The 14,026-nt window shown below is 35.9% G+C and overlaps 1 protein-coding gene across 5 annotated transcripts in view; it reads right to left on the bottom strand.

Annotated features, from left to right (window-relative positions):
- Positions 1–6,702, bottom strand: part of LOC149550157 (golgin candidate 3-like) — a 167,370-nt gene extending 160,668 nt beyond the window's left edge. For 3 of the 5 annotated variants that reach the window (XM_089793272.1, XM_089793271.1, XM_089793275.1), the window contains exons 1-2: positions 6,271–6,702; positions 2,255–2,353 (exon numbers count right to left, since the gene is read on the bottom strand). In XM_089793272.1, coding sequence (XP_089649398.1) covers positions 2,255–2,353; positions 6,271–6,453 — 282 coding nt within the window. In that variant the 5' untranslated portion in view covers positions 6,454–6,702. The remainder of the gene's footprint in view (positions 1–2,254; positions 2,354–6,270) is intronic. The other 2 variants (XM_089793273.1, XM_089793274.1) reach the window with 2 other exon arrangements.
- Positions 6,703–14,026: the final 7,324 nt, after the last annotated feature.

A 14,026-nucleotide genomic window follows, 5' to 3' on the forward strand; every position in this document is an offset into this window, starting at 1 on the left:
GTATTTTGCCAATGCAACTGCGTTTAGATTCATAACATAAATTATTGAAATTACCAATAATTGAATTCTGTAATCAACGTACTTCGCCAGTGCAACTGTATTCAGAAGCATAACATAAACAATTGACAATGACAATAATTCAATCCTGAAATCATTGTATTTTTCCAGCAAAGTAGCATTTCACAACAGGGGTGGCACAAACAAATATTCTGGTCTGAAATTTAAATATTTATCAATTGACTGACATTAATAGAAAAAACCAGAATTGCATATATTAAGCATACCTTATTCACCCTCAATCTCCAACACTTGTTTGGTCAGATTTTTTCGTCCGAGTTCCCTTACAAATGGCTGATCTATACACAAGTGGGTGCAACCTAATGAGGTAGGTAATGGAAATTCGCTCTGCAGATTAGCATGTGTGAATTGGTTATACCTTTCAGGTCCAAGGGGATGTGAATTGTGGGTCTATGGGTGCTTCTAATCTGCCTCTTTCAAGGGCTGTCCCCCTGCTGGATTAGTGCTGTTCCCTGTTTGTTGTGGTTCGCTGTTGATCTCTCCCTAATTTGCATTCAGAAAGGTATAAGTAGCTTTTGCTAAACTCTAGAGCTAAAATTATAATGGAAATGCTCAAAAGAGATTCAGGGTTTTGTCATCCCCTCAATTTATCAAGGGGTTTTGTCCTTGATACAATTCCTTACAGCTATTAGAAAAATGTTCCACATAGTTCGATACCCTCAAAAATCAAAACAAGCTTGTAATAACTGGGTGGAAAACAATTATGGTTCCTAATTGAGCACCACCTTTCAAATTTGAATTTATTTTATTATTTAATTATATATATATATATATATATATATAATAAATTTATGGACTGAAAAAGGGGGGCCATGACAGGTGCCACTATCAAAGTGGTATGTGCGCCCATGGCCACCATCACAAAAGCATCTCATAAAAGCAAAAGAAGTACTCTTATAGAATTGAGGTCAATCATTAATCCTTTGCTAGCTGAGCATTATTCGTATTGATCCTGGATATTTATTGGCATCTTTACTACTTATTATACATTTTATATAGCTGTTGTTTGCAATTTTGTGGTCAATATTTATATTTATGGTGTTCTATTTCATAGTTGTATTTCCAATTCTATTCATATTTTTGTTTGTCATTTGCTTTCCAAGAATGTCAAAAGACATTTCTAGCATGTCATTTACCAAAATAGTGAGGGCATCAAATATTCTTTAAGTCATGTCTGGCATCAAATATTCCCCTTGGTAGACATTTTATACTCTAGAGAGAGATGCATTGAGCTACTCCATGGTTTCGTCAAGTCAGTTAATGGCAATGCAATTGCAGAAGCAATACTTGAACTCGCTCCTGGAAGGATCAACAGTTTCCTGCTGATCTACTTTGACTTGGACACAAATTACCCTTTGCCAGATGGCCACTCCTCCGACAGCAACTCTGATGTTGAAGACTCCTCGGAGGATAGTGAAGATGACCTGAATGCTGCTAAGGACAGCGATAATGAGATAGATGTTCTGCATCACAAAAGAGCATTCATCAAAAAGGCTTGGAAGAAATACAAGACTGGTATTTAGCAGGGTGATCTAACATCATTCAAAAATCCAAACCTCGAAAGACTGGTGGCTCTCAGAGGCTTCCACCAAAATTCTCATAAACTGTGCAGAATATTGCACTCAGATCCTCCACCATCTCCATGACAACTAAGGTTCATCGAACAGCTTCAAGCTCAGTTAATCTTTCCTTTTGTTGTATCTTCAGCTTTAATGTAATTTACCGTTTTATCAGGTTCTTAGATATCTAGTTGTTTCTCTTGTATCCTCCTCATTATAGTTTGTAGGAAGAGGATCCCTCAACTGAGCATGTTGAAGCTGTGCTCCATTTCAGTCCCCTAATGTAGCTTCTTGAACATTTTCCATATTAATAAAGGGTGCTATCCCCACAGTGATAGCACTTACCTTAACAAAGGCATATTATGAAGTTGCCGGATCTTATTATCTTGCACATTTTGAATTAATTAATTACTCCAGTCAAATATTCACGTACAACAACCCAAGCTCTTGGTGTAATAGTTCCAATTGAATTAACTATATTAAGCATAACACAAGGAGTCAATATCAAGAACAAAGACCACAAAGAGATCTACGAGCTAAATGCAGCTCCTTTCTCTCAAAAAGAAACTGCACAGACTAATGGAGTCAATAAATATAAGCATAGGGAAGAACAATACCTCTCGCTCCTTCAAAATGGAAGCATAATTAACAGACATTGCCTGAATTTCAGCTTCAGAATTTTGAAGCCTCTGAATTTCTCCCTTGTACCAATCAAGCTGCATATCAAGAGAGAGCAAATAGAGAAAAATGCCTGTCAAATTCTGAAGGTAATTACTGTTTGTTCATACTTTCTCTTAATGTTTTTCTAGATAGAAAATTATGCTATTTACAGGCAAAATGTCAGAATAAAAGAGATATTGAACAAAAATGCAGGGATTAGTTTCATGTCTCCGTAATCCATGAGTACCCTCCCCGTCTATCATGACAGAATAAAATTCAGCTGAATCTAGTCAACCAGAAAAGAAAAAAACAAGATGGCATATTCATTAGGTTAGTTGATCCATCCATACATATTCATGATAGAAGTTCCCTGCAAAAAATCATCATTTTACACAGAGAAAATATCATTACCAGCAACTTATCGCTGAGGGCAAAAAACAAATATAGGTAAATATCAGAGATAAGTCAAGCTTCTCGGAGAACTTCTCAGGAACTTACAAAATGGCTTAAATTTAATTAGAAATGCACATTTTTGCAAAATTAATAAGGAGATGCATCCAATGAGGTAGTAAATGAGTAAACAAACCAAACAACCTGATATATATATATATATATATGCGACAAAATTGCATGCTCGTGTGCAATGGTGATGGCCGGTAGCCACATTCTGATAGTCCGAACTCTGAAGCAAACAAAAAATAGCAAATTGTCTTTCTAAAACTATTAAGCAAATACAGTTGTTAAGTACAATATCAAAAAGTAAACTAGTCTACATCTTCCTCTTCCCCTTCCCATTAGCTCTAGTAAAAACTCTGGAAGTGGGAGGGGATCTAGCCCTAGTAGTCCCATGTGGTTGTGCCACCTCCCTCTGCACAACTAGCTGTGACTAGACCTCCATCTTGGATGTAGATGGTGTTGACACTGGCAATGACTCCTCATCATCTGTATCCTCCTCACTCTCAATGCCCTCATGATCATCCTCCTAAATGTCATCCAATTCCGTTGCGAATTCACCCTCCTCCATAGCCTGCCTCTCCAAATCATAGATATTCATATAATTGTCTATGAACAATGGAGGCTGACCCTGTGATATCCAATCACAGTAAGGACCTATGTCATGCAAATCAAGTGGACCTTTCTCCTCCAAAACCTTTCTAACCTCTCCAAACCTCAACTGGCATACCTAAAAAGTATTTTGACCCTTTACTGGGCCATCTTATTTTAACAATCATGCAGGCCTCTGCTGCACGATAAATTCCTTATCGCAATAAGTAGCCACTATATCAGCATTAAACCAGCAACTTCTCGGTTGGAAGATATCAATGTGATAACTCGATCTAGTTTCTCGAGAGCAAAAACTCATTGTGATATTTTATCTTATCACCTAAATATCGGAGATATTTAAAGCTATGCAATGAGCAATAGAACAATGAAGAAAACCCCCACTAGAGCACTGGTTGGCAAATGGTCCTAGTATGGAATGTAACTTGCACAATCCCAACCCTCAAATAGTAAAACAACTCCCATTCCACAAATCCACATGGATGGCCAGCATGGTCAAGAGGTCAAACCAAACCTTAAGTATCTTTGGAGGGATAAACATATTGAACCAAACATGGCAACATTCACTCAACATCAACCCTTGTCTTTTACTCCACTAAGCAAACATAATGTCCATGGTTCCTAATTCATCATGAGCTTGAATCCATTGAAAATCATGATCAAAATCTGATGACAACTGTAATGGTAACAAGATGCATTGAATAAGGGTATTGGAACTAATTGTGTTGATAGTTATGAATTGCATCATTTAGCAGGAATTTTTTATTTGAATATGTTAGTAAGGTAATAATTTTATTTTAGAGACTACTTTGGGGCTAGATCATGGAGGCTCAACACGTGCCACCACTGTAGATTCTTTTAGATGATGAAATGTATTTTAAAAAATGGTCTCTGTGAGCACTGGACATTGGAGTATCACAATTATAATATTTTCTCAAATCTTTTATTCTAAGATTATTTGTATATATTGTATGTATATAGTTTGGAACATTTTTCCAAGCCTTCTTGAAATTAGACCATCATGCAGGCCTCTGCTGCACGATAAATTCCTTATCGCAATAAGTAGCCACTATATCAGCATTAAACCAGCAACTTCTCGGTTGGAAGATATCAATGTGATAACTCGATCTAGTTTCTCGAGAGCAAAAACTCATTGCGATATTTTATCTTATCACCTAAATATCGGAGATATTTAAAGCTATGCAATGAGCAATAGAACAATGAAGAAAACCCCCACTAGAGCACTGGTTGGCAAATGGTCCTAGTATGGAATGTAACTTGCACAATCCCAACCATCAAATAGTAAAACAACTCCCATTCCACAAATCCACATGGATGGCCAGCATGGTCAAGAGGTCAAACCAAACCTTAAGTATCTTTGGAGGGATAAACATATTGAACCAAACATGGCAACATTCACTCAACATCAACCCTTGTCTTTTACTCCACTAAGCAAACATAATGTCCATGGTTCCTAATTCATCATGAGCTTGAATCCATTGAAAATCATGATCAAAATCTGATGACAACTGTAATGGTAACAAGATGCATTGAATAAGGGTATTGGAACTAATTGTGTTGATAGTTATGAATTGCATCATTTAGCAGGAATTTTTTATTTGAATATGTTAGTAAGGTAATAATTTTATTTTAGAGACTACTTTGGGGCTAGATCATGGAGGCTCAACACGTGCCACCACTGTAGATTCTTTTAGATGATGAAATGTATTTTAAAAAATGGTCTCTGTGAGCACTGGACATTGGAGTATCACAATTATAATATTTTCTCAAATCTTTTATTCTAAGATTATTTGTATATATTGTATGTATATAGTTTGGAACATTTTTCCAAGCCTTCTTGAAATTAGAATCATTGTTCAACATTTCCCTTCTTGAACCTACCACACTTATCAAACCTTATAAGTTATTACTATGGTAGTCTAAATTTTTGCTTCTCATAGAATTGTGTAACACCCAAAACTTCAACCAAACGGAGATAAATAGATTCAAAGCATTACAAATTCAATTAACACCTTCATCCCAGTAAGCTTTTAAAAATGTTAAAAATAATCCTCCCATATAATTACCTAAGTATTACCAAAAAGTCTTCCACTTTGGCCCTTCCAATGAATCGAGTGTCTAATATGGAATTGGGTGTCTAAATTGAATAACTCTGTGATATTTAAAATACCCGAAATAGAACACTCGATCCAATACTTTAAAGAAAATATTTTCCACTTTCGCCTTTGTGATGGAATCAATGTTCAACATAAGAGCTGGGTACCTAAACTGGATCACTAAGTACCTTATATTTTGAATACTCTAAACCAACTGAAACAGAACCCCAACTCCGACCATTTGCAGTTCAACAAAATACTCTCCACATTGACTCGTCGAATGAAATCGATGTGCGATATGGGAATTACCTTTCTGCATTGTCCTATTGACCATCAGATATTTCGAACATTATAAAACAGAACCCTCGATCCAGTTATCTAAGTTTTACCAAAATGTTTTCCGCGTTTGTCCAATGAAATGGATACCTGTATTGGATCATCAGGGACTTCATGATTCATTTCCACGTTAGCCTTCAAATGAAATTCGGTGTTTGTATTCGACAATTGGGTGCCTGGCATTACACTTCCACATTTCTCTTCCGATACAAGGGGCATCTATATGGGAATTACTGGACTGTAATCATTGCCGGGTTACTGATATTTAATTTTCACATTGTGTCCTTTAATGAAATGGGTTTTTGATTTGGGAAATAGGTGACTGTAATTGTTAATTGGATGTCTGATATTTTAGTTTTAAATGAGCCTTTCCAATGAAATAACTGGGCATCTGAATGGGAACACTGAGTACCGGATCTTATACTAAATTAGAAACACCTGTGAGATCAAAAAAATACCTCAGCTTTGACATTGTGATCCACCCCATTGGAAAGATGAAGATTCTGTTGCTGCCTCGGTACATCGGAATGCTTGCGCTCTTCTCCTCCGCCTAATAATTCAAGCTCCTCTGCAGTATCCTTAACTTCTGAAGCAATCCGTGAAAGATTTTCCTTAAAATTTGCAATAGTACTACGCATCATGCCCGATTTCAAATCAGCAATATATCCGGCTCTGAATTCTTTTCTTGATTTATGAGCATTTATATGAAAAATTTACAAAGTTTAGTCAGAAACATTATATTATAGAATATTGCTTTTTTAATTTTTCCAGTATGGATGGCCAGATCTATAGAGATTCAATACAGTAGAATAATACAAATTAATTCAATTCATTGTAGAAGGGTTGTAGGCTGCTTGACAACCGGAATACATGTTTTAACATCTGTTCTACGGTGAACCCAAGGGTTGTCTTCCGAAGTAAAAATCAAAGAATTACAACGTAACTTCATTTTGGGTATTGCGACTTGAGTTTGGGATTTTTATTAATGAAAATACTTTATTTAAGGGAGTAATTTCGATCATAGTGCACTCTAATTGCATAATTTTATTTTGTAAATTTTCATTAATCCATTATGAAAATAGAATCGAAATTTTTTATAATCGCTAATATTAGGTAATTTGAGGAAGTCATTTAATATGTGATCTTTCTTTTTATAGTATCTCGTAATTAAAATTTGTGTTAATTTTTCAAGGATTATTGTTAATGTAATAGTAAAGTCTTTATGATATGTGTTTTCCAAATGTAACAATCTATCTCGTATTTATATTGAAAATAAGGTTATGAAAAGACATGTCCTTGTATGGAATATATATAATGAACACGTTATATCTCATATATAATTATTAATAGGTTTATCCAACTAAAGCTACAAAACATTAACACATTGACGTAGTGCAAGGTAGGAGAATCCCCAAAGGAGATGTCCTAGCCCCCAACAAATATCCACACAATGGAAACACAATACATGATACAAAATCTGATACCAAACACAACACTCTATCCATAAAACAATTGATTGCATGCAATGTGTCAAGCTGTAAGGTCTTCCCAGTTACGGCCAAATACAATAGCAGTTACAATAACAGTTTTATAAGATCCTTTAAGATCCAATCCCAACACTAGCTACCAATCTCCTTGTCTCCTAAGCCTTAGCTACTAGCCCTTCTTAAAATATGCTCTTTTACCACATCCTCTTCTTCAAGTTGGATGAATCTAAGACTCCACAAGACACCCCTACTTATACCCAACTAAGCCACAAGTTGGCCTAGCCCATTACAAATTTAAATAACCCTTACATTAAATTTATGCATAAGCCACAAACTAGTTGCAACATTCATTAAATACCTACAACCCAAATTAAATGCCAAAAGGTCAACTCACAGATAACTTGGGCAACACAGAAAACCAAGACATGACCGAGTGTCAGAAACCACCACCGAACATCAACAAATCCTCAAGCATAACTGAGCCCCTTCATTGATCGAGCTAACTCGAGCAACACTACTATCGAGTTCCCAGTGTAAACCGAGCCACAGTATACACCAAGCGCCTTTGATGACCGAGTGCCCCCAAGCTATGTCAAGCTCCTTCGACAACCGAGCACCTCTTAGATCACCAAGTCTATTCATCCACCGAGTTCTCGCCCAAGAACTACCAAGAGATGACCAAGTAAGCTCTACCGAGCACCTCTTCTTTAACCGAGTATCAATCCAGGCACCCTCCAAAGAAACTACCAAGCCTCCTCCCATGAACTCCAAAGTAGCTACTGAGCAAACCCAAGATGCTCTTGCATCACACTCCCTCTTAGCTAGGGAGGATAAACACAAGATAAATATTACACCATTGGTAATATTAGGCATGGTAAATTTTAAAAGGATATCTTTGATCTGAAGATATTCACCATTTGATATCATGAGTATTGGCCTCCAGAATATCAACATATGATATTCACCAAATACTCTAAATAATAGTCTGCAGAATATCAACACATGATGTTCACTATTTTGATATCATGAGTATTGGTTTTCCAAAATATCAACATCTGACATTCACCGTGTACTCAATAAGGTTCGATATCATGAGTATTAGCCTTCCAGAATATCTACACATGATATTCACCAAGTACTCAATAAGGTTTGATATCACATCTAATATCATGAGTATTGGTCTTCCAAAATATCGGCACATGATATTCACAAAGTACTCAAAATGTGTATAAGGTATGTGCACACACATTCTCGTGATGCATAGCATATAAACATTGTAAGATATCCATCATAATAGAAAAATAAATTATTGTAAGATTGTCGCATTTCAATAGCCTCTACAAATACAAGTGATGATCATTTGGAAGACGTCACTTTCTCATGATGTACACAATGGTTAGGCCCAAATAGTCATGGAGTATATTCATGAATCACAATTCTCTTGACTGCTACAATTTATTAAGTGCTAGAGAACCCATCTCAACATGGTTTACTCCCTCTGAATCAATACGATCAAGATTGTTGAAAGTTTGACTAAACCATATCCTCTATCTACTCCCTCTCATTCATTTTTGCCTCTAATGAACTAGTAGACTCCCTTTGAATCTCAGTTTCCCTTTAAACATCAATTTTCTAAGCTCCTTTACCTTTGAAGAAATGTGAGACCCCCTGTAAATCTTATATGAGTCTTTCTTTTCCTGCAAGAGCATACTCGAAGGAGAAGATCAAGGCAAATAGCTTTTATAGTGTGCATTGAAAATAATAACATAAATGATTATAATAGAACTCTTTATTTTCAACAATGGAATTATACATCAACAGAACTTGAATCTATATTCATTTTCTCATTACAACAAGGAAACTTAAAATGAATAACTATTGATTTGATATATATCAAATAATATGAAAGATCCCTACATACCTTTGTTGGGTGTGTGAGACCAAAGGTTTTAGTTTTGACTAGGGCCCACCCTTCTCAATTTAGTAATGATTTCCTTAATGTGGGTGCCCTAACACTTTTTGATTGTTGATCCCCTTATATCCTCCACGATACGACATGGCCCTTTTATTTTCTTAACTTCCATATGTTAACCTCTTACTGATTATGTGTGTTACTTTTAATTCCACTGCATCATATTAATTGATCTATCTATGTATCATTTATTTTGTTACCCTTGTGTATGTATATCTAATTATGTATAGCTTGGTCTTTGGCTTGTAGACACCTAAAAATCCTTTAGAAAATAAAGTATTTTTATTTTCTGAAGAAGTTCTGATGACATCATCATTAATTAATTAATTATTTATTTAATTAATTAATTAATTTTTATGCCATTAAATCCTTTTATCTTAATTAAAAATATTTAATTAAGAAATCCCTCCCAAAAATGTTTAAATCTTATTTAAACATTATTTCCTTATTTATTAATTATTTAATTAATAAATTGACCAAAAATCCTAAAATAAATAAAAAAATTATTTTTTGCCCAAAACTTGGCCAATTTTCTTATGACCAATAACCTCTTCCAAAATCTTCTAATCCTTCTTTAATTTTGATTAAAGGCTAATCCCATCATTTCCTACCCCTAATCTCAACTCAAAATATTTAATTAAGATTAAATATTAATCCTCATGTTTATTAAAAAAGTTTTAATAAATATCTCCTCAACCCAAACCCTTGAAATAAATAAAACTTTATTTATTTCCTAAAAATATAATTTATCCTCATCCTAAGAAGTTCTAGACTCTTCTAGAAAGTCTTCATCCTCATCCTAGGAAATTCTAGACTATTCTAGAAAGTCTTTATCCTCATCCAAAGTCTAGACTCTTCTAGAAGATGTCTTTAAACCTAATCCTAATCCCCTCCTAACCTTGTCACATTCCCTAAACATGGGTTAAGAATTACTAACCCAAGCCAAAGTTAACAAATATCTCTTCCTTCACCCACCCTCATTAAATGCCATCCACTTGCCTATCCTTAAGCTAATCCTAAACCATCCTAATCCATCCTCTAATCATTTGCACAAGCCTAAGCAAGCTTAAAACCTTCCTAATCAAGTCCAAGTCGAATTTTCTCTCATCACCCTCAAAATATCTCAACTATAAAACTTTATGAAGTCCACTAGGTCATAAATGACTCTTACAAGCCCTTTTATTGCTCTTACAAGTCATTATGAGGGTTTTTATGAATATTTTATCCCTTGAGCCTCCTTTGTTGACTCATCCTTCCCCTTTCCTCCATCCTCTCACCCTGTGACATGTGTCACTCCCTGATTGGTTGTAAGGAAGCACAATCCATGTGCTCTCCTCTCATGCAATCTAAGCCCTCCATGAACTTTTTCCCATCCTTGCATCTTAGCCCTCAATCCCTCAAGCCTCTTGCCTATAAATTGGATCCTTCCCCTTTGCAAAATAACACAATCCATGAAGTAAAGTCATAATGTCATTTTGAGAAGCCATTTTAAATCCAAACCATACACTCACATCCAAATTCCAACTCCATTTGAAGCCCTTTTTGAAGCATAAGCTTGAGCATACATCCTATCTATTTAGACAAAGCCACTCAACAAGAGAGCTTCTCATTGAGAGAGTCCATTAATGGCTCATATTCTCAATTGAGAGTTCATCTTAATCTATCTTGAAGTTTATGAATTTTGTTTAGTTTATAGAAGCTTTATTTAAATTTGGTTTCTATTAGCATACTAACATTGCTCATATACATTTTGGCACGCCCGGTGGGACCCCGCATGGGTCATCTTCATTAGCTTTTTTAGTCAAGTTTTGTATGTCATTTGCTGATTTTGGCTAATTTTGCTTGTTTTTGTGATTGGTAGGATTGTATAAATTGGTTTTGTAGGTCCACATGAGCATGAAGAAGACAAAGGAACTCATAGTCTATCTCATAGTATTTGTAGATTTTTCAAGCTTATAGGTGGACAAAGCACTTGGAATTCTTCTTCCTCTTCTTGTCTATATTCTTCTTATTCCATCTACTTCTTCTTCTTCTTCTTGTGGGAGATCTTGGCCATTTTTTTTTTAAGGAAGCAAAATCATACACACTTCTTTTTAGTGCTTAAAATGAACCCCCAAATCATACTTAAATCCATTAAAAAATTAAAAATTTGCAAAAAAGAAAAAATCTTTTAACAAGTGAAACTAAACCAATCTAATCATTTGCATCCTTGCAACATCAAGGTTTTAGATGCATTCATGCAAAGTTAGGAACACTTTATTTTTGGGAATTTAAAAAGAACTTCAAGTTTCCATTTCAAAAGGTTCAAAATCAACACTAAGTGCACACTAAAATCTAAATCAAACTCAAAGCATCAATCAAGGATAAAATGAACCTCATTTGCAAATATTTTAAAGTTCTTTTAAAAATCTCGTGAAAACTAAGAGTCCTAAAACTTTTGTTATTTGTTCCAAACAAATGTCTTGTTGCAAAATTTTGAATGTTTCTTAGGTTTTTCATGCATCAAAACAATCTAGGAATATCATTTTTGGGCTTAAAACATGCAAACTAGAACACAAAATCTTGAATGAAAAGCAAAGTCCAAAGAGTCATTTTCACTTTTGAGTCCAAAAACAATCTTGAATGATCTAAGGTTAAAACAAAGCACTTCAAAGTTCTTAAAACAACACACAAAATATCAATCTTGAATGCTCAAAGAAAAAAAAACTTGAATGTTTAATCACTTGTCTTTGAATGCATGTTGCTAAAATCACTCTTGAGTGCCATGGATTAAAATCAAGTTTTTTTCTTTTTTATGAATGCATGATTAAAACAAACTCACACTCAATCTTGAATGCCTAACAATCAATGAACATCGCATGGTCTTGACGCATTTTCAATGGCGCTCGCATTTCTTATGTTGACGATCTCTCGAATTCCATTATGCTGACGACGCTATCAAGTTGGAATAAACTTTGTATGCCATAATCACAAGTGTCTTCAATCATAGCTTACAAAATCTAAATCATCAATTGGAAAAGAACTCTGCTTTTTAGCCCAAGGTCATTTGAATCTTCTCTCCCCTTGTCGCCTTTGCAGGCCATCTTGGGTGCATAAGACTAGGATCCAAAACCTTGTTTTTAGTTTTAGGAGGCCTGCTTGGGGATTTCATCACCCCTTGGGATGACCTCAACTCCAGCGTTCCGGCGGAGTATAAAGATCGGGAGGTGAATCCAAAGACACCTCTCTTGGGATCAAAATTTTGTCACTCGGGCTAAGCCTCAAGGAACTTTATACCCTTGAGAAGTGAAAGAGGAGAAGTGGGTTACCGCTCCTCTCAGCTGTGTGACATCTTTTTGGTTTCATCTACGGATTTGGGCCTCACATACCTTGCGTATATCGAGGACTCCCTAGCTAAACCAAATTTCATCCTTGTAGAAAGCTTCCTAGGATGTTGGTGTGTTTGACGTGCTTGCTCCAAAATTTTGTCTGCTTGTTTGTTCATATCTTTTGAATGAATGTTTTCCAACTTTGGTCAAAATCCTAGAAAAGCAAAAATCTCCCAGCTCAAGGCATACTTAGCATAGTCACTGCCTTATCAGAAAATTATCCAAGCTCCCCCGCTGCAACCGAATCTATCTAGTTCTTTTCCTTAGAACAATCCCAAATCCAAAGTCCATCCAAAGCATCCCCCCAGCTAGCTAGCAACCCAATCCAAAATCACCCAAGCCTTTAAAGAGTTGTTGTCACTTTGCTAGATTTTGCTATCCAATCAATCCTACCAATCAACCAATCTCACCAAGGTTATCCCTTTGACAGAGCATTGTCTAGGGTAATCCAGCTTTGTCACTTGTATCCCTCATCACCTTGAGCTAAAGGTTGGGATCCACAAGTTGTCAATCTTGTGTCATGCCATAGGATCACTAGTTTATCCTTAAGTTGACACAATCACCACGAATCCTACACATAGGAAAGAAAAAATCTCACTTTTTGATAGCATACCCTTGAAGTCTTCCACCCACAAGAAAGCCAAAAATCTCCAGCCAATCCTCCTTAGGTCTGTCATATAGCTTTGACTCTCCCTAGGAAATATTTCATCAGCCAATCCAAAATCTGTGGTTAATCCAAATCCAACCATGAGCTTCCATGTTCATCCATATGCAAGACCCCATCCCCATCAAACTCATCATCAAAGCATGAAGTACCAATCCTATCATGATGTGTTTGGTCGCATTGTCCTTGCTCCCGCTACCTCCTATTCCAATGATGATGAAAATATTGTTGACTATGATAGGTATATTGAAAGCCTTAGAAACATTCCCCCAAGCATCCCCCAAAATCCAAGAGTTATTCCAAACTATCTAGTCATGCCATCTGATATTCCAGCTTCCCCTCCATCACCCCATCAACCAAGCTTCCAATCTTCCACCCCCATCACACTAGCTATTCCTTTCAATCCACCTCCACCTTCGACACACGAGTCTCCAAGAAATCTCCTAGAGGAAATACAAGAAAAGTTGCCTCCAACGGTCGATAATCCATGTCATCTAATCCAACCATGTGAAGTAGTCAGTAATGAAGATTCCCTATCTATAATATCACCTCCATCTCCCATAGCTATCATCCCCATACCATCCATCAAATTGCTTAAAATCCTTCCACTTCCCACAAGCATCAAAATCCCACCACCTGTCAAATCCCTCCAAATCCTATCCACATCACCTCCAAGCATTTCCCAAACCTCTTGTAATGACCCTTATGAATCCATCTTCTACT

The sequence above is a fragment of the Cupressus sempervirens genome, chromosome 7, assembly GCF_028749045.1.
Source record: "Cupressus sempervirens isolate cs-2001-9-10 chromosome 7, ASM2874904v1, whole genome shotgun sequence".
Lineage (NCBI taxonomy): Eukaryota > Viridiplantae > Streptophyta > Pinopsida > Cupressales > Cupressaceae > Cupressus > Cupressus sempervirens.